This window comes from Solenopsis invicta, chromosome 14 (assembly GCF_016802725.1).
Source record: "Solenopsis invicta isolate M01_SB chromosome 14, UNIL_Sinv_3.0, whole genome shotgun sequence".
NCBI classification, from domain to species: domain Eukaryota; kingdom Metazoa; phylum Arthropoda; class Insecta; order Hymenoptera; family Formicidae; genus Solenopsis; species Solenopsis invicta.
Genome location: NC_052677.1, coordinates 14,540,834 through 14,559,468, shown reverse-complemented (window position 1 = coordinate 14,559,468; position 18,635 = coordinate 14,540,834). Strand labels below are relative to the sequence as shown.

Sequence of the window (18,635 nt, the reverse complement as noted above, 5' to 3'; positions counted from 1 at the left end):
ATCCATTCAACGCACTAAATCGAAATTACAATGCATGAACACTGATGTAAAGCAAACTTCCTACATCTCTTAAAAAGAATATCTGGATTTAGCATCTAAATTTTTTTCTTACATACACGCACAGAAAATCAAAAGATCTCTTGATTAATAAATATTACGGAAGCGTTGTCAAAAATTATCGCAACGTATAAATTTTATTCTATATAAAATGTTTGAATAGTCGAGATCACTGTGAAAATAAATGGAAAAAGAGAAGGAGGGCGACCATACCAATGATGGAAAATGTTCTTTATGAAAGTAGCGGTAAAAAAGACCTATTGCACTCCTCGGCGATTTCGAAAGCACACGATGTACCGTTCTCAATATATCGTGTAGAGTTCAAGGTCGACTCGAATCTCGCGGCACGTCGATTAGATTGCAAATCGAATATGCTTACCTTTGGATAGAAGTTGTTTGAAGGTGCTGAAGAGAATCGAGGAAAGTTTCAGCGGAGTGTGCGGACGTGCTCCGCCAACTGACTGACTATCGCGTCTTCTACGATAATTCAATGTCGACTTTGAGTCTCCTTGAGCACGAAAGCGGCTTTCGTGCTACGAAGGACACATCGTGAGGCTGAGTCTTTATTTTTACATTCAGCAACTTTTTCATAACTTTTATATACTCTACTTACTTGGTTGTGTTTACCATTTCTTTTGTTCGTATCGAATTTGACTATACATTTCAACCAAAAAAAAAGAAAGAAAAAACTTCAAGGAGCAAAATTGTTCAAAATTTGTATAAAAAAAAGGAAATCTTAATTTTTTAGATTTGTTGACGACAGAAGTACATTGTACCCTGCATCTTGCGAAGACAATCGTTCGAGAAATCGGCTGTTTCAATTACATTTCGAAAATTGGCACACTGACCTACTAAAGGGGATATATGCTATGACGTCAGTCGGTTTTCCTACGTAGGGGTAATCCGGAACGGTGGGGTACACTTCGCATGGGATCGATATTTGGTCCATAGGGCTCGTCGGCATTAAAGAGGAGAAGACGCCTCCCCTGTCGAGACTTACATATCCGTCGCGTTGCATCGTTGTCAGCTTCTCGCGAAATTTAGCGCGCAACCGAACGCGCCCGGTGTCGGTTACGTGCGCGAAAAACGCATTCCTCGCTCCTAATTCTATTACCGACGACGGATCTCCCTTCAGCGCGGGCTGAAATTGATCGTCATCGAGGAAAAAAAGTGAGCAGCCGAGCGCGTGCTCGGCCATCCGGAATGAAGACCGGAGATGAAGGAGACGCGGAGACGGGCGTCGATTAAAACTTTTGTAAGCCGCCTTCGACGGATCATTGGCCGCCTCAGCAAACAAGAGTGACAGAGTTCCGCCGGCGACTTTTTGTTCCCGGCTCGCTTTTTCTCGCGACTCAACCGCGCTGAGCCGTTAGTGGAATTAACCGTCGAAGCGGCTTACCCTCCCTCGTTCTCCCTCTCTTCCTTTCCCTCATTTTTCTCGAACGCTGGACACGAACTTTCGCGAGAGATCAATCGAGACACATTCGGTGGGGCTGTTTATCAGCCGCGCGACACGCGAGAGAAATTAACGCGGAGAGAAGAACATGTTTCGATGATTTGTCAGTAGTTAACGTTTTGTATGAGAGAAGAAAAGATTGCCTTTGTTAAATGTAAATCTTTTTTGCCATAAAATATTTCCAAGATTAAAAAAAAATTGATATAGTGAAACTAAAAACAAAAAAAAAGAATAAATTAAGTTAATTTAGAAGTAAAACAACGGGATGAGCGAATCATCATTAATCATCAATTAATCTTTGATTTTGATTCAACAGAGCTAACAGTTGCAAAATCCAACGGTCAAGGAGAAGATATAATTACAAGTTGCGTTTTCATGAAATTCCCGAGACGATGGCGGTATTGACCAATAAGAGGCAGCATAACCATCACGGAGGACCGGATCGATATTCAAGAATCAGCCACGTGATATCACATAATTAGCATTAACATCCCGGATCGACGCTTTGAGCGACAACGGCGTGCCCGCGGGTAGCCGCGCGCGCGTGCACGTTTCCGTAGGATGCAATTATTCGACGCCTCTTGCAGAAGCGAGCGCATGAATTATTCGGCGAATAAGCTCGAGGCTCGTTAACTCGCGAAACGGAACGGAGACCATCGACAATCACGATGTCAAAGCAGGGGGCAGGTGCCGGCGGTGCGACGCGTACGACTTCCGGCGCGCCGCTCGCACTCGCGCGGCACCGCGCTTATGCACTTGTTGCACAATCTGCCTAACGATCTCTCGAGCTCGCGAGCACAGATTAATAATCACGACCCGTAGTCCCGAGTCCTTACGAGAGACGCGCGCGCACGGTCCGGCGCGGAATCCTATTTAAAAATAATTGCGTTACCCACTCGCTCGCCCGGTAGTTTCCTGTGCTTGATTACGGCTAATTGTTCGGGATTTACAAGTATAATGGCGCGTTTAATGCGGCGACTTACGTGACGGCCCTGAGACCGACTGTGTGTCGCCCCGCAGACAACTGCGCGATTCTCAGTGCGAGCGAAAAAAATTATCTCCCTTCCTTCCCGTGGCGACGCGTCCACGAGTTTCCCTCCACGGGACTGTGACGAAACGATCGTCGGACGAGCGCGACTGACTTTAGAATTGCAAAGTAGTATAATTATGCGAGAAGGAATTGACTTGACTGCAGCCGTGTGAGAAGAGCACATCGGAAATAAAATTATGTATCGGCGAAGAGAAGAATAAGCGTTTTGTTTTTAAAGTGCTTCCGGGATGTTCAAGCTGCTTGTGGTACTGCGACATTTTTGGCAATGGCGAGAATAATGATAATTATATAATCTCGAATCGAGAGATCGTTTGTTTTCCGCATATGCGATATTTATTTGATACTAATTATTTTTCTTAAATTTCCTTCCTGCGTTTTCTCCTTTAAAGCTATGTGGTTTCGGCTTGTGTCGTTCTCTCTCTCTCTCTCTCTCTCTCTCTCTCTCTCTCTCTCTCTCTCTCTCTCCCTCTTTTTCTCTCTGTATGCTTTATATAATAACGATAACACACGAGTAGACAAACGACGCTTTGATGCGAACTCAACGGATCCAAATCACCGAAACGCATTGACCTTTCAACTCGGGACTTTGATTTAAAACCCGGAATTAGTTGGGAGCGATTCCCCGTTTCCAAAGCTCTCGGCTTTCTGTCTCTCTCCCGCTCTCTCTCTTTCTCTTCCAAATCGTCACAGCGCGCGGAACGTCTTTATGAATGTACATTTGGACATTTTCGCAATTCGTTTGAACTATCAGCGAAATGACTATTCGTTACCGTATCGGTGGAAGTGAATAAACGCCACTCGCTAGATAACGCAGGAAAAGAGAGAGAGAGAGAGAGAGAAAATGAGAAAGATAGAGTGATAAAACGAAAAGAACATAGAGAATCGGAGGCCACCGCCAATCTGTCGCTGGTTGCATTAGTCCGGGAGAGGAGAAGGAGGGTTAGCTTTTCAAAAGCCCACGTTTGATGAAGCACACTCACTCTCATCCCCCTTCCTTTTTCCGTCTCTCTCTCTCTCTCTCTCTCTCTCTCTCTCTCTCTCTCTCACGCGACGGTGCGTCCAGATACTTTTAAAGTAAATTAGCTTTTTAGTTTTCTGTGCCTAAAACCGGGGGAATATTCAACATGTACATATAAAAGGGAAGAAGGGCTTGCTCGAATCGCCTGCCGGAGGGTTCAACTGCCTCAATGTCTGAATGGACTCTTCCTCTTTCTCTCTTCTCTCACTCCCGTTCAGTCTCGTATTCACCCACACCTCCGACTTATTCGCGTGTATACGCGCGTGTCCAGGTCAGACGAAACGCGTGTATTTCTCCGCCGTATATACGTCTGAATGCCCAAAAACACAAAGTGCATCGGCAGAGAGAAGAGTGGTCTCCGCCCGCGCGTTAATCCACGTGAAAGACCAACCATGCGGCCGCGCCCCGAAGCGACGATCGCTTTTGCCAACTGGCGTTGACTCTTTGCCGTCGGAAAAAAGGACGGAGTCGTTTCTTTCTCGGCGCGAGACAACCGCCCGGGGAAAAACTCAGCTTTCTGTGTGAAACGCGTGTACAGAGATGTCTGTGTAGAAATCTTTTCGAAAAGAGAAACAAGCATTTTGAAAAAGAAGTGTGGTATACATTATTATGAAAAATATAAGAAGAAACGTATTGCTACAGCACAATAAAGTCAATTTTTGTCTTTTAATTTGTCGCGAAAATATTAAAATCAGCATATGAAGCTTACAATTAAACATATAATAAGTTATTACGAGAACGGTTAGTGAAAGTGTAAAACATTGTGAACAATGTTAAATGAAAATTGACGGATATCTCAACAATACAATTAACAAATAAAGTTTGACTTTATTCGGTCAAACCTTGATACTTAAAAATATTTTCTGCGCAAATCTTACAATTTCTAGTAGTAAAATACTACAATAGAATACAAAATCAAGTAATTAAGGTTTAAAATAGTTTCCATCGATAATAACATTATTTTTAGATATTAATAGTAATTTGACTTTTTATCAAGCAGAATATGTACTATTACAGCTGAAAGTATTATGTTTTACTAGCAGAAAAATGCAAATTAATACGTTCGTAAAGTTGAACAATAATAATTTACAGCACTAGAAATTTATTAGTAGCTTTATATGCTGATTTTGTTAGTAACTTTATTAATAACTTATATACTGATTTTAATTCTCTCTCAACAAATTAAAATTTTTTGAAAGACGGAATCAGATTCAACAGCTCAAATCTATGAAACGATATACCGCTTTTACTTGCCACTACAAAGGTAAAAATTAGCTCATTTTACTCATCGTCCTTTGCCAGAAGTTTATTGGCGAAAACTCATGATTGAATTACCAAACAAAATTCTTTCGGGGCGTAGAAGTGTAGGCAAAGTTGCCACAGCTATTGAATTTATCTCTCAAACTGATTTCATTGTATTACAGGGGGAGGGTTATGTAAATTGATGAAATGGAGATCAAGCCGGATGAAATTGAGTTACACCCGGCCGGGGAATGCGCAATTTATTGCAAAAATATTCGTTTTTAATATGGCGCAGCGAAAACTGTAGCGCGAGAAATGTACACGCCACGATATTTATATATCAAATATGTGTTTTTTACATTTAATTGCCTGGCGCGAATTGATCGCGGAGTCGAAAGAACAATTCGTTTGCGAAAAATGCCAAGCGTGGTTTGGTATTCGTTTTTTTTCCTTTTTTTTTATTATTACAACCACTAGCAAATACGTCAGTTTTATACTTGAGGATGGACACAAGAATTATTTGTAACCTGCTTGTTGTACAATGCTAAAATACAATGTTTCCTACTCGATTTTATGATAAAGAAAAATATATTAAACAATTTTAATGTATTATGTAAACGTAAAACTACATTGATTGTAATTCGTAAAGATGTGAATAATTTTTTTTCCTGCACATATAATTTGCTAACAAAAGATTTTTAAAAAAGTATGTCAATGTTTAATGACAAAAAATAAATAGATTAAGGCTAAATCTACTGAAGCTATCGATTCTGGAAATTGCAAATATTCTATATTTATATCCATACTTTTTATTTTTACATCTAAATATTAAATATTATTCTCTTTTCTTGAGAGAAATAAACTGAATATTATCTTTGATATCCAAATCAAATACCTATTCGTTTTACAGTTGAACGATTAATAAAGTTATTTATTAAACGATTTGGCGTAAAAATGTTTCGTACTTTCTCACTACAATTGCGATACCTAGCAATATCGCTTTATCGCGGGCGTCATATCGTCGCAAAGGTAGAAGCGTAAATTCCATAGACGAATTACGTTTCGGGGTCCATCGCTGACTTGACGTTTTATAGATTTGCCGTTCCGAGATCGCGCGAGACTAATTGGATTACGCTATCAAACTCCGGCCTCATTACGACAGCGATTAGTTCTCTTCGATCTAGGAAGTGCATGAAATAAAGAAAGAAAGAGAGTATAATCCAGATTCTATACGCGGTCGCGTACACGATCCATCGGGCGATAAATAATCGGGCGAAGTGGATGAAAAAAGAGAGGAAAAAAGAAAACGAGAAAAAGGACGAAGGTTTAAAGGCAAATACTCACGGACTCCCCGCAAGGCGACCCCGGCTGAACTTCTAGCAGACATCGCGGGGGGTCTTCTAACGAGCCGTGCAATTAACATTTTTATTAGACGGTTCCTCTCTGCCGATCCTCTGTCCTGCTCCACATGTGTAACCAGCGTCAGGGCCTCATCGATACCTCATCTCGGCAACGCGGAACAGCTTCCTCCCGTCTGCGAAATGGATTTCGGTCCTCCTAATAACGTCTATTCAAGAATTGAGTGAGAGAGAGAGAGAGAGAGAGAGAGAGAGAGAGTGAACAGAATTGCTTTTTGGTCCAAAGTAATGTCTTCTTGGAAATGAAGAAATATCTTTTATTATATGCGAAGATGTTCTCCCAGCTTCTCCTCACTTCCATTTATCTCTCACTGAAATCTGTTTTCAGCAATGTCGAGACACAAATAATTTTCTTCCTTCGAAGCCTTAATACACACCTATTTTATTTCAAAGGTAGAAAGCGTAATCGAAACGAATGATAGCAATAACGCGACGTTCGCCAGATCGTATGTCACTCGCGCTCGATCCTTTCGCAGAAAATTTTACCGAGAGATAATCATCACTGTATGTACAAAGCGCGATTCCGCCCGCGTCTTGAAATTATTTCTTAAGCATCATATTTGCACCTAGAGAGAGAGAGAGAGAGAGAGAGAGAGAGAGAGAGTACCGTGCAATTTCCCGACGCAAGCGTCTCGCGCAAAGAAAATAAACGCGAGGGCTATCGCGGCGCGTAGGGACGCATCGTCCAGGCCGAGCCGTTAAGTATCGTTGCAGCGCAATACAACGATCGTTGCGCATTTCAGGGCCGCGCCGTCGATGCACCGCAGTCGGCGCGGCGTATCATCGGTGCGCGTTGTTACATTGTTCGGCATTTCTCGATGTGCGGCATCGGTGTGCGCTACGTGCCGTACGGTGATTTGGCTAACCACACGTTTGTTGAACCATCGGCGGCATCCGGCATTGTTTGCTCGCTTTGATGAGGCCAATTCGTGTTTCGCTTTTGCGTCTGCGTTCCGTGTGGGATGCGCGAGAGAGCGCGCGCTCGCGTATACGCGTGTGTGCAGCAGCATATGCGTGCATCAGCTCGTGCGTGCGTGCGTGCGTGCGATCGCCGCGCTGTCTGTATACACGGCGAGAGTCTGCGTATGTCATTAGTGACCCCGGGGGTGACCCCGGGATTCGCTCTCACCGTACTGGGCTATCAACACCGACCACCGCGCACCACCGACAGAGAGGCTCCATTATGCGCTCCTAACGATACCCGCCCAGCGCGCGAAATATTGTCGCACGCCGTCGCGTTGTTGCCCACTTTGCAGGATATTGCGATGATTCTATTTACTTCTATCTGATTAACGTGAACCGATTTCAGTAGAAGCTTCGAGCAATTTCAGCGCCCGTTGTTTCAAAGCTTGCAGATAATTATGTATATGTTCAAAGAAAGAGTATTTTTAATATAATTTATAATGAATATTGTAATAATAATTTAAGTTTATAATAAACTTTTTTCTTCTATGTTTAAAAATTTATTACGCATAACCCAACCTCGTTTTGTCATATTATTTGTAATTATTTTTTATAATAGTAAATAAAGATAAGTAAAGCGACAAGAAAATTATTAGATACATTGGAAACTCTCAATGACTAATTGTAAAATTACAATAATCCCTAAGAAATTTAGAGACGATAATAGCGGTGAGTATGAAAATTAACGCTAGAGGGGAAAATATGAACGTCTATTATAGTAAATTTTGCAAGAGAGAAAGTTTTTAAACGAAGAATTAATGTACTTTCATCTCATCACATGCGACCTGAAAAAAGCAGAAAGCTCGATATAACCGCGAATTGCGAGCGAGCTAATAAGCGTAAGGAGAATCCGGCGCGTCCTATAAACGAGCACGTACGAAGAGTCGAGTGCGCGCGCGATCGATCAGGCATGGGACGTCTGGTCTGACGATGAAGAAGAGTGGGTAGATATACACCACCGGGGGCACGGCCGAGCCTGATGCCCACCCGCCCGCCCCGCTCGTCGTACAACGATACCGCTCGTCGTGTCCTGACCACGGTGTTCTCCGACTCCGCCGAACTGGTAAGTAACTGGCGCGGTGCTATTAAATGCAGACACGAGCGAGCGCGGCCCGGAAATTGCCTAATTTCCTGAGTGCGCGCGCCGATCCGTCAACCTGACGTGACGGGGAGACGGGTGGCTGCACGGAATACCGTGACTTTTAATGTCAAGTGACTGTCGAAAGAAAAACCCGGTTATATCTCGTGCTCGCGCGAGCGCGTCTTGGCCTGTATAAGGCCTGGACCGACCGACGGATATACACGTCGCTCTCTCGCTCGAGTGGATTTCCGTTGAAGTCGAGCGCCCGTCGCCACCACGACACGAGAGACTCCCGGTGCGGCGCGGCGCGGCGTCTATACCCTCCGCGCGCCTCGCGGTCCGCGATCCAAATTGCCCTGACTCGGGCTCTATTCGCGTCTACATCGGAAACGGATATGCGCTTCTCGTTAGATTAATCGCGATCTCACGAATGCTCTTGACTTGACTTCTGATGGCAGCACGCACGGACGATGCGGCGCGGCACGGCGGTCGTCGCGTCTGCGTGAGTGCACGGCACTTTAGCTTGATGAATCGGACGAGCAGTTTAGTAGTAGTTGATTATAGCAGCAGTTGATTAGTACGTGACGATTATTCACCTGGTTTACATTCATTATAGATTTTAGATCATTATTCATTAACCTTGATTCAGTTTATATTTAGGTTTTAGATTAGATATATATTTAGATTATACTCTTTGAAAGTTATTAAAAACGATGAGATATCTGCGCTCACTTATTATATTTTATTTTTTAAAAACACTATTTATGAAAATATTGAAATAAATTAAGTAAAAATGCAATCTTTGTTTCAGTCACTCACAGAAATAAAATATATCTTCCATATAAAATAGAATTTTATAAATAAACAATAACAAATTTTTTTAACTATGACATTGGGTCTTATCATATGCTTACGAATAATGAAAACAACAAAAAACTAAACCATGTCTTCTAAATTAATTAAAAAAGGATTAATAATTACAAAAAACTCTTTAGAATTTATTCTACTTTTAAATATCACAATCTTTAATTTGGCCTTCAATTGATCTCTTAATCTTAAAAAATTTCTAGCCATTTAGAGATGTAATTTTAGTTTTCGAAAAGTTAGCAACATTGAAAATCGTTATCCTCTACAAGCTTCATACATAACAAATAAATAAGTGGCCATATAAGTAGGCCTTATTTATCGAGTACACTATTTCTAAAAAAAAATATATGTATTCTAAAAAATCAATATATATGTCTTTGTTATTTTACGTAGTTAAAAATTTATAATATGACATAATAAACTATAAAATGGTGTATACTTGATAAACTTTGCAGCAAATATTTATAAAAATAGCTCATATCTCATCACAAGTTTTGCTGCATTATTGTCAGTTCTAATTCCTCAGTTCATCTTTACCTGCTTCCTATGATACATTTTTTCTAAGCATATATATTCTAGGCGTAAAACGCATTTTTAAGTGGTAAATTCAAGAGTGGATCTTATTTAATGCAGGGTTTTATTTGGTACATGTAGCTTATTTGAAGCTACAATATATTTAAAGGTATTTTATGAACGATGTTTAATTATAATTGTAACTGTGTGTTACAAATGTCTTTTTAATAATGTTTTATATATATATATGTGTGTGTGTGTGTGTGTGTGTGTGTGTGTGTGTGTGTGTGTGTGTGTGTGTGTGTGTGTGTGTGTGTGCGTGTGTGTGTAATTACAGGATACAAAATGTTATACACAAAATGTTATCAAAAGTAACGAGAAGGTTAACGATAGTTGCTACCTTTTACTAATTAATAAATTTGTATTACAAATACTAGTACTCGTCAGTTAAAACAGTGTTTCAATGAGCATTGAAATACAAACCCCAATAGTGTTTATTGATCCGCATAAATCATTCCGTTACGTATATGGTTGCGTTATTGTTACTACGTCTCGTTGAAGTCGACCAAATTTTCGGATATTCGGCGATAACGTATTTCCCCAATGCGAACTAACGAACGTTAATTGAAACGTTCACTTACCGCAAAATTTGATACGTAATCGACGAAATGTAATACAAGGAGTAATTAGTACCTGCAGAATGACAGATATTTCGACTATCGGATCGTGGAATACTCTGAGTTACCAATAGCGATATTTGTCGACCACGTCGAGAATTCCTAACGTTGGAATGTACCGATGGATGCAATAAGCCCTCAGAGTGAACGGGCTTTCTCGGGGAGAAAGATTGGGCGTTCGACGCGGGTCGTCGGTGATAGAGAGACTAATCCGCAAGCTTAGCGTTTCCCGGAGGGAGGAAGGTGACAGTAGATAAGAGAAAATCCACAATTAAGAGGCGTCAATCGCTCGTGACACATGCTCCGTCGTTTTCTGATCTCGTTGCGTGACGTATACAGGGTGTTTCGGGATTTTCTCCTAATGAGAGATAGATATCGGAGGAAAAAAATTAAAAAGAACAACTTGGTTGTTTTCATATCCAAGCGTATTCATCCTTTTCGAATAATCATCTATCAATAGCTCATCTCGACTCGTTCACTATTTAAAGAGACTTTGCTTAAAGGTTTAATGTGCAAGATTCAGTATTTATATCTAACGTCGAAAATAGACTACACTCCTTTGTCTCTTATCTCGTGCTCCGCGAGTCTGAACATTACGCAACGCATTCTGTCGGGATCGACGAGAGCGGTTCCCGCGCTAGTGCGCGCGGCTGGTCGGCGGCAATCTCCCCGCGTCAGCCGTGCGATGTCGTATCTGTACCACCAGATGCCACACGCGCCGCCGGCAGGGTCGTGGAGCAAGCCAGGACAAGGGGGGGTCTCCCGCGAACCGTCTCTCCGTAGCCCCACCACGACAGAATGGGCGTGTATCGACGTCCCCACCAGCTGGGTCACCTCTCCTACAACCCCTCCGTCGCTTTTCCCACCCGACGGACCGGACGACTCTGCGACCAAGAGATCCCACACGGGGAAGCGGGGTAACGGGGGAAGGGACGGTGGGGGACCGTTCCCGTGTCGCCTCGAGAGAGTCCCCTACTTTGCCGTCCGTGTCGTCCGCGCACACTGTCCTCCGTGGCCGCCGCGATCCACGCCTTCCACCACTTCCCATTGGCCCGATCTGTCCCCAGAGTTCTGGTGACACACGCCCCGTCGTTCTCTAGGAATCAGCCGCGGCGCAGGAGATCGTTGCTGGAGCCGTACGCCGCAGCTCCTGCTGCTATGAGAACGGTGGAAAACGGTCCGCACGATGGTGTCCTTAGGTGCGTCCCGTCCGTCCGAGGATTGATCGGCTTGCCTCGAGTTGGGCGTGTACGTGCTATCGCGTCTCCGATGCGAGCGAACGCGACGGAAATATAGATCCGTGCTCCGACGAACACATCTCTCGATTCCATATAGATATATCGCGTAACCGCGTTAGTTTACGCTGGAACATCGGGACATTGCACTCTTAACCCGGGAGAAGCGATGATCGACGTCTGATCGCGCGATCTGCATCGCCGTTCACATGCCTCCTGTACATTACTCCAGTATTGACTTTATGACACAACTCTTTGGGATCGTAGTCGGGGTAATTGGGAAAAATATTATTTCATGCTAGCGAATTCGATAATTAAAGAAAAATATAATTTAAAGGGAAAAAATGTCAAAGAGAAAAAAAATAAAATAAATCAAATTTTTCTGTATTGCATTTTTCAATTATGTAGAAAAAGATTATCAATTATTTTTGAGATCAGTTATTTCCCAATACAATAAATTCCCCGATACATTTTTTTCTGCTCAAGCATTACCCCAGTTTACAATGAAAACATATATACGTAAAAGGAGTAACGATCGTTGCGATCGATATACACATGCGGTCGACCTACACGCTTGTATATTCTTTGTGCTGCCCCATCCAGAACAGACCGTCTCTACCTAAACTGCCGATCGGACAGCTGGGAAGCGTGGCCCGATTGCGTAACGGGGACTATATTCGCCCGGTCGTAAAACGTAATCGCTTCACCGAACGCAGGCTCGACTGGGCCGTGTTGAAATGTGCATTATCTTATAACGACTGATAATAGCGGAATCGCGCGGATGTCGCGGGTGATATTTAGATCCCGATATGTCAGGCAATGATCGCGTCCAATATGGCGCATCTCGTCGAACGTGACGGCCACTTCCTGTACGAGAGATACGTCAAAACAAGTCCTGCTATCTATACTCGCGTATAGAATCGTCTTATTGAAACCCCGACTTAATCTACCACGCACACATGTATCTTCTGTTTGGTACTCGCGGTATCGACAGTCTCTCATTATATAGTCGCTATTGATTTTCTCGACTTTGAAGTAAGTTTGTATATACTTATCTAAAAGCATTTTTACACACGCGCTTATGATACTTTGTTTCTCACAGATCCTCTCTTAACAACTACTTTCACGAAACTCGCCCCGAAGCCTATAAATATGACTAGCTATCTGATCGTTGTGTTTCAACAGGGGAATCGAGGAGTTTCCGAGTCTTCGATCGTCTTTCACATTATTATGAACCTAGATCGAATCTGATCCGAATCGATCGTCGATATGATAGCGAGCGCCGGGACGCGATTCCATTCCAATTCGTTCGATATAATTAAACATGCAGTCTAGACTAGACGCCTCGGCTGATCTTTATCGAGAGTTACCTCAATAACGTGCTCGCGCGCGCGCTCTTGACGGTCCATCCGGCGGAAAGGTCGCGATAGGAGGCGCGCGGGCAAAAGCGAAGGCAATGACGGCTTTGTCTCGTTACTGCCGGCAGACAGCAGCGGCGGCGGCGACGACGGGGAGGGGAAAGCGAGGAGTCAGCGAGGATGATCCGAGCGTGGCCCGAGCTGAAGATGGAGGCACGATAACGACGACGGAAATTGAATTCTCTCACCAGTCATCCCGCTGCGAAGAGAGTGCATGCACACACGCATCGATTCGCCCCGCGAGTCGTATAAGCCGAGTATCGACGGGCTGCGCGTCGAGAGAAAGAGAGGGAGAAGGAGAGAAAAGGGTGGCAGCGAGCGAGAAAGGTAGAGGGAAAGAGAGAGTTGGCAAGAGGGAACCCACAGCTCTGTCCTTCCTGCTCCTTTTGTCTCGGCAACGCGGTATATACGGATGGGTGCACGTAGGCTACCTCGAAAGGCGAAGCCTGCAACGGCCGCTCTACGCAATACCTGTGCGGCATCGGCGTCGTTTTGCCTGCCACGCGAGACAAAACATGGAGGCGCCTGCAAAAAAAAGTCTCTTCGTTTCCCGCGGAGAAAATCTCTATTCGCATGACGGTTATACGAGCTAAGAAATCGTCCGTGAGAGTACCCGCGCGTATACTGGAGATGAACGTTAAAAGTGGATGAATATCCGTGGAATGCTTCGCTATAAACCTTTGACATTGTCGGCAACGCCCCGACGATGGAGAACTCGCTCGTTGACGATCTGCGATAATGGACTCCTTTTAACTCGCGTTTGAATGACGTTTGAGAGCGCGGTTCACAATAACGAAGCGTTTACCTGCGTTTATTCTCAAGATAAATAATAATCAAGATATACTTAGCTCTGATTGCATCAAGATTTGCAAAAATATATAATTTTATTTAATAAAAAAATGAGCATTATTCAATTATATTTGGACCTTAATTGATATCTTTTGTATTATTTTATAACATACAAGTTCATTGAACTGCGCACTGAATAAATTTTCGGTCTTAACAAGTATTTGTTACCCCTCCCCTCAAATACTGTAAAGAATTTGTTGCAAAAAAATAACACTTCAAGAAATTGAATCTGGAACCTTCCAGTTCATCAAGTGAACTTGATAAAGTGTATAAAATCACACAAGAAATATCAGCATGAAAATCCTAAAGCTCACGACCGAACAAGGTTCATCTTTAATTAGTTGTGGTTTTACATGTCGCGGCCTATATTTTCTTATCTTTACATAGTTTTCATACATTATGAAAGCGTTTGCTCTCCATAGCGACTCTCGTATGCTCGTTTCATCGCCTTTCGATTTTTAATGGCGGTCTGCGTCATTGTCGGCTTTACTTAGTGTGCAATCGTACGATTTCATTAAATATAAGCACCGAGAGACGATAAATCCGCTTCCGTTTTCTTCCATTCTCCGTTCATCATTAAATTTATCCGTTCATCGTAAATTTAAATGACGTCCATGCGCGGCTTCCTTGTTTGTAATTGCGTAATACGATGACTTCAAAGCACGCGCGCGCGATCAGTGTGAACCCGTGTTTTATTGTCTCCACGCAGCCTCGAGCATAACCGCGCCGACGGTCTGGTTAGTAAAATTGTACCTAGGAGCGTGTCCAATCGACATTACGATAATTTATGGCTTAAATAAATGCCCGATCGGTGTACGAGCGTGTACAGGTATCAATTTACATGACGCAACGGATATGTAACCTGATATATCGTGCGGCGGCGGGGCATACTCGCGTCCGACGGTTCTCATCGCAACTACTGATACAGGCGATACAAAGTATTATAGTGATGCGAGAGGGGAGGGGGAGGAAAGGGAGAAGGATTTGATCTCACGCGGGAAAGGTACGCCAGGAATTCAAACTCGACAATCTCTGGTGGACGAGGAATTTGTCGGTTGGACTCCGATCAACGATTAAATGCGAATTATATCGCGGATACAATACAAATGAGTTACGCGCCGTTGACGCTATAACGAATGTACGCTCCGAAACACGAGATTCGTGAATAACCAAATTTGCAAACGCAATTTTGCATCGATTCCATCCTGAACTCGATGATGAACCCTATATCTAAACTAGTGTAACCAGCCGTCTCGGTTTTACAGGATTCAATACCGCGTTTAATTGAATGAGATGTATTTTCGGGACCATTGACTGCTCCGGTTTTTAGTCTGTTTCCTGTATTATTAACATTTATCGTCATCAAATTCATAATGTGTAACATCATCATATAATTAACGTAATTTTCATGTTTCTGATCATTGTGGCCATTTTGCCAATCGATTTACTCTTATACATGAACATGATAAGTCTAAACGTCGTACGTGTAAGAGGCAACAAATTTTAAAACTAGATCAGCGTCGATTTCCTTCTGCAACATTTCGCGTGATGTATTAGTTACGTGACTGCATGCGGTTTCATTTTTATTTTTTCCGACCATGTGTTCCAATCTTAAAATTCAGTTATCCCGAACCGAACTCGTTAGACTCGGGACATGATGAAGTACGATTCTACCGGAGCGAACGACGTTCTCGACGGGATCGACGAGAGCGCAAGGGACCCGACGGCCTCACAAAAGGTGAACCCACTTCGTGGGTCTGTCGGTCGACGGCGGCGGTGGCGGTGGCGGTGGCGGCGGCGGTGGCGGCGGCGGCGGCGGCGTCGGCAGCGGTGTTCGCTCGCGGAAGGCGGGAGGCGGCCGGAGTACTCTGAAGTAGGAAGAGAGAGATATATCGAAGTTCTCTCGGCTATATTCGGCTGGCTTCGTGTGCTCCCGTCGACTGGTGGTGGCCGCCGCGCGCCGCGCACCTCCGCCAAGAGTTTCACGCTGCGTGGAACGAAACTCGTACGTACGCGATCAGCTCGACCGAGGCCGCCGGCCTTCCTCTGCGTATCGGGGCCTGCTGCGTGTTTCGCGCCGGCCGACAGCTTCTCTCGTCGCCTTTTCGTGACAATACCGGTCGGCTGTTCGCTACGACGGCAAAGGCAACAACGACGACGACAACGACAGTGACGACGACGACGACGACGACGACACGCGGCGACGACGACGACGACGACGATACGACGACCGTTGGTGCCGTATACGTGTCCTGTGTGCGAGCCGGCGGAAAGCGCACGCAAACGCACACGCATATCGCACGCACACCGGCCCGCACATCGCGCGGAGGCGCGAAACCGTCCCGGTCCGGTACTTGACGTGGTTACGCGCGGGAGACTCGCGATGCGTTCTCGAGGCAGTGTACCGTAAAGAGTTCTCGCGGCTGCGGCGACGACGGCGGCGGTAGCGGCAAGAAAACGCGCCAATCGCGCGTCCGGTGTTCGCGTGGTGCTTCACGCTCGGCGGTTTGTCGCAGAACAGGAGAGGGAGGACGGAGGAAGCGGGGGAGGAGGAGGAGGAGGAGGAGGACGAAGAGGAGGAGGAGGAAGTGGTGGAAGAGGAGGAAGAGGAGGTGGTGGGCAAGTGAGGGTGGTAGCGGCGGGAGAGAGGAGTGACGCGGGTGACCGCACGAGAAATCGGAGCTCCCGGTGAAGTGACATTTGTTTTCGCTTCCCTCGACCTGGCATCTCACGATCGCGAGAGGGATAAAGGGCTCTTGCCTCCCGCCCCCCTCCCCTCCCTGCCCTTTCCCTCTGTGTCCTCGCGCGATCGCCTCGTGTTCCGACTCGAGCGACGAATGACGAATTCGGAAGGGCCAGGTAACGATCCGGCTCGTTAGGGAAAATCGGAGTCGTAGGCGGGGCCTAAGGTCGGTGGACACGTGACGCGGAAACTGTCACGCCGCCCTTGCCCTCCCTTCATTCTCCCCCCTCCACGCGACCGAAATCCTGCAGCGGCGACCGACCCACACGCTTTTACCGTGAGCGAACGTGTGTCGTCCACGAACGGACGACGCCCGGTCTGAGATTCGCACGCGTGTGTGCGTGTACGTGCGCGTGTACGAGGGTATCCACGCGGAATTGCATCGGGAAATCCCACAATGTGGGGTTAAGACGATCACGAATGCTCCGGAGGATTATGCGTCAGCTATGAATTTGCAGCGTGCACCGAATGCAATCCTCGTGCCGAATGCGACGCTCTGACGGAATTCTCTCGCATCCTGCACGGAGAGTGCGACGCGATATTCTCGCAGCGGGATAGAGAATGCTCTTGCCGCCTGTTCCCTACGTGGCTGAGCCATTTCGGGATTTAAGTAATTTCTGCGATTAAATAATGCGCATCCGATTCTATTGTCGATCGTCCACTACAGTGTTTTTCGCCTCGTTTTGTTTGTGCAATTTCGCAGATAACCGACAAGCAATTTTTTCGGCCGACAATCACAGCCCGACGACCGTATCACCAATTCGCAGGGCGATGACACCGTCGTGGTCGTACGAGGAACGCCACCGCGGCATCGAGTCGGTGTGAACCTCCCGAGAATGCAGCAGGCCAGCGTAGGTGGCTGCAACGAGGACTCCGGCACGACGAGTCCCCCAGCGAGATCGCCGATCGGTTTCGCGATCAAGAGCGAACCCGGCGTAGACAGGAACGACGGTGTAAAGGTTAAAGTCGAGATGCCCGAGCCTACGGAGGCCGGCGTCGAGGTCAAAGGTGAGCCTCGGGAGGATTATCAGCGGCAACAGCTGAACAACGACGGTTATCACTACGGCGACAAGAAGCCGGGATACGTTTTGGACGCTCCAGGACAACTACCGTCAGCACTGCCGCCACCGCCGCCACCTCATCAGGGATACCGTCCCGTGGGATTACCCAACTCTTTTGGCTTCCCTTCTTTTTACGGGCATCATCATCCGGCCATGATGCCGGCGTCGTTCCCGACCGGACGTCCGTCGCCGGATGGGCCGATCGGCAAGATTGGCGATGGCCACGAACAGACGACGCCGTCGCACATTGATCGACACGCGGCCGCCGCTGCCGCCGCTTACGGCAGATTGCCACCGATTCCCAATGACGGCTTCCTGCACGAGCCTCCCCATCATCACCGCTTTGACGCCGGCGACTTCCAGCACAGTATGCCGTACCCGGGTTTCCGGCCTACCATGCGTTCTTACAGCAATCATCAGAACAACAGCGCCTACAGCAGAAGCGGCCACTATCACCCGGCTAGACAGCGCAAGTGGAGCAGTTCCGCGTTCCGCGGACTTCATCCACCGATGCCCGTGAGTTTGTTTCCTTTTTTCGTCTTTTTTTCTCATCGAACGATCTCGATTCCGAAATTTTTCTAATTTTTGAATATGTGAAGCTAACCGAATAAGTCTAGATTAAATCGTCCATAATTAGACATAATAAATAAATTGTTCTCATGTTACTGCTACAGAATAGAAGTCACATGGTGATATGTACATACGCAGTTAATATGAAATAATACAACACACTCTCGTTATCTTTTATACTCATTTCAGAATACACGCGTCTGTTTGTAGTAATTATTTACAAAGAAACTATTCTTGTCTGTTAAGGTCACGAATGTTAACTATTATTAAGTTTTTTTTACATGTGATGACTGGCATCATTATTTAAAAGCTTTTGAAATCATGTACATTGCTCATTCTTTTCAAGATTACAAAACGAAAAGTCGCGCTTTGACCGATGCGCTTCAGTTATGTACATTTCGTATTGGATTACGCGA

The 18,635-nt window shown here is 45.3% G+C and overlaps 2 protein-coding genes and 1 long non-coding RNA gene across 6 annotated transcripts in view; 2 read left to right on the top strand and 1 right to left on the bottom strand.

Moving 5' to 3' along the window:
• The window catches only part of LOC105207567, a 109,861-nt gene extending 102,167 nt beyond the window's left edge, over nt 1-7,694 (top strand). Inside the window, exon 4 of the long non-coding RNA XR_851451.3 lies at nt 1,830-7,694. This is a non-coding gene — a long non-coding RNA (uncharacterized LOC105207567). The remainder of the gene's footprint in view (nt 1-1,829) is intronic.
• Nucleotides 1-18,635, bottom strand: part of LOC105207568 — a 96,341-nt gene that overhangs the window by 44,365 nt on the left and 33,341 nt on the right. The window contains exon 3 of one of the 3 annotated variants that reach the window (XR_005576387.1): nt 6,237-6,358. The exons of the other annotated variants lie outside the window; for them this stretch is intronic. The gene's annotated coding sequence lies outside the window, so the exon portion shown is untranslated. Of the gene's footprint in view, nt 1-6,236; nt 6,359-18,635 lie in introns of those variants that run through there. 3 annotated transcript variants of the gene reach the window in all.
• The window catches only part of LOC105207784 (mucin-19), a 247,762-nt gene continuing 245,544 nt past the window's right edge, over nt 16,418-18,635 (top strand). The window contains exon 1 of one of the 2 annotated variants that reach the window (XM_026132306.2): nt 16,418-18,165. In XM_026132306.2, coding sequence (XP_025988091.2) covers nt 17,425-18,165 — 741 coding nt within the window. In that variant the 5' untranslated portion in view covers nt 16,418-17,424. The remainder of the gene's footprint in view (nt 18,166-18,635) is intronic. The other variant, XM_026132305.2, reaches the window with a different exon arrangement.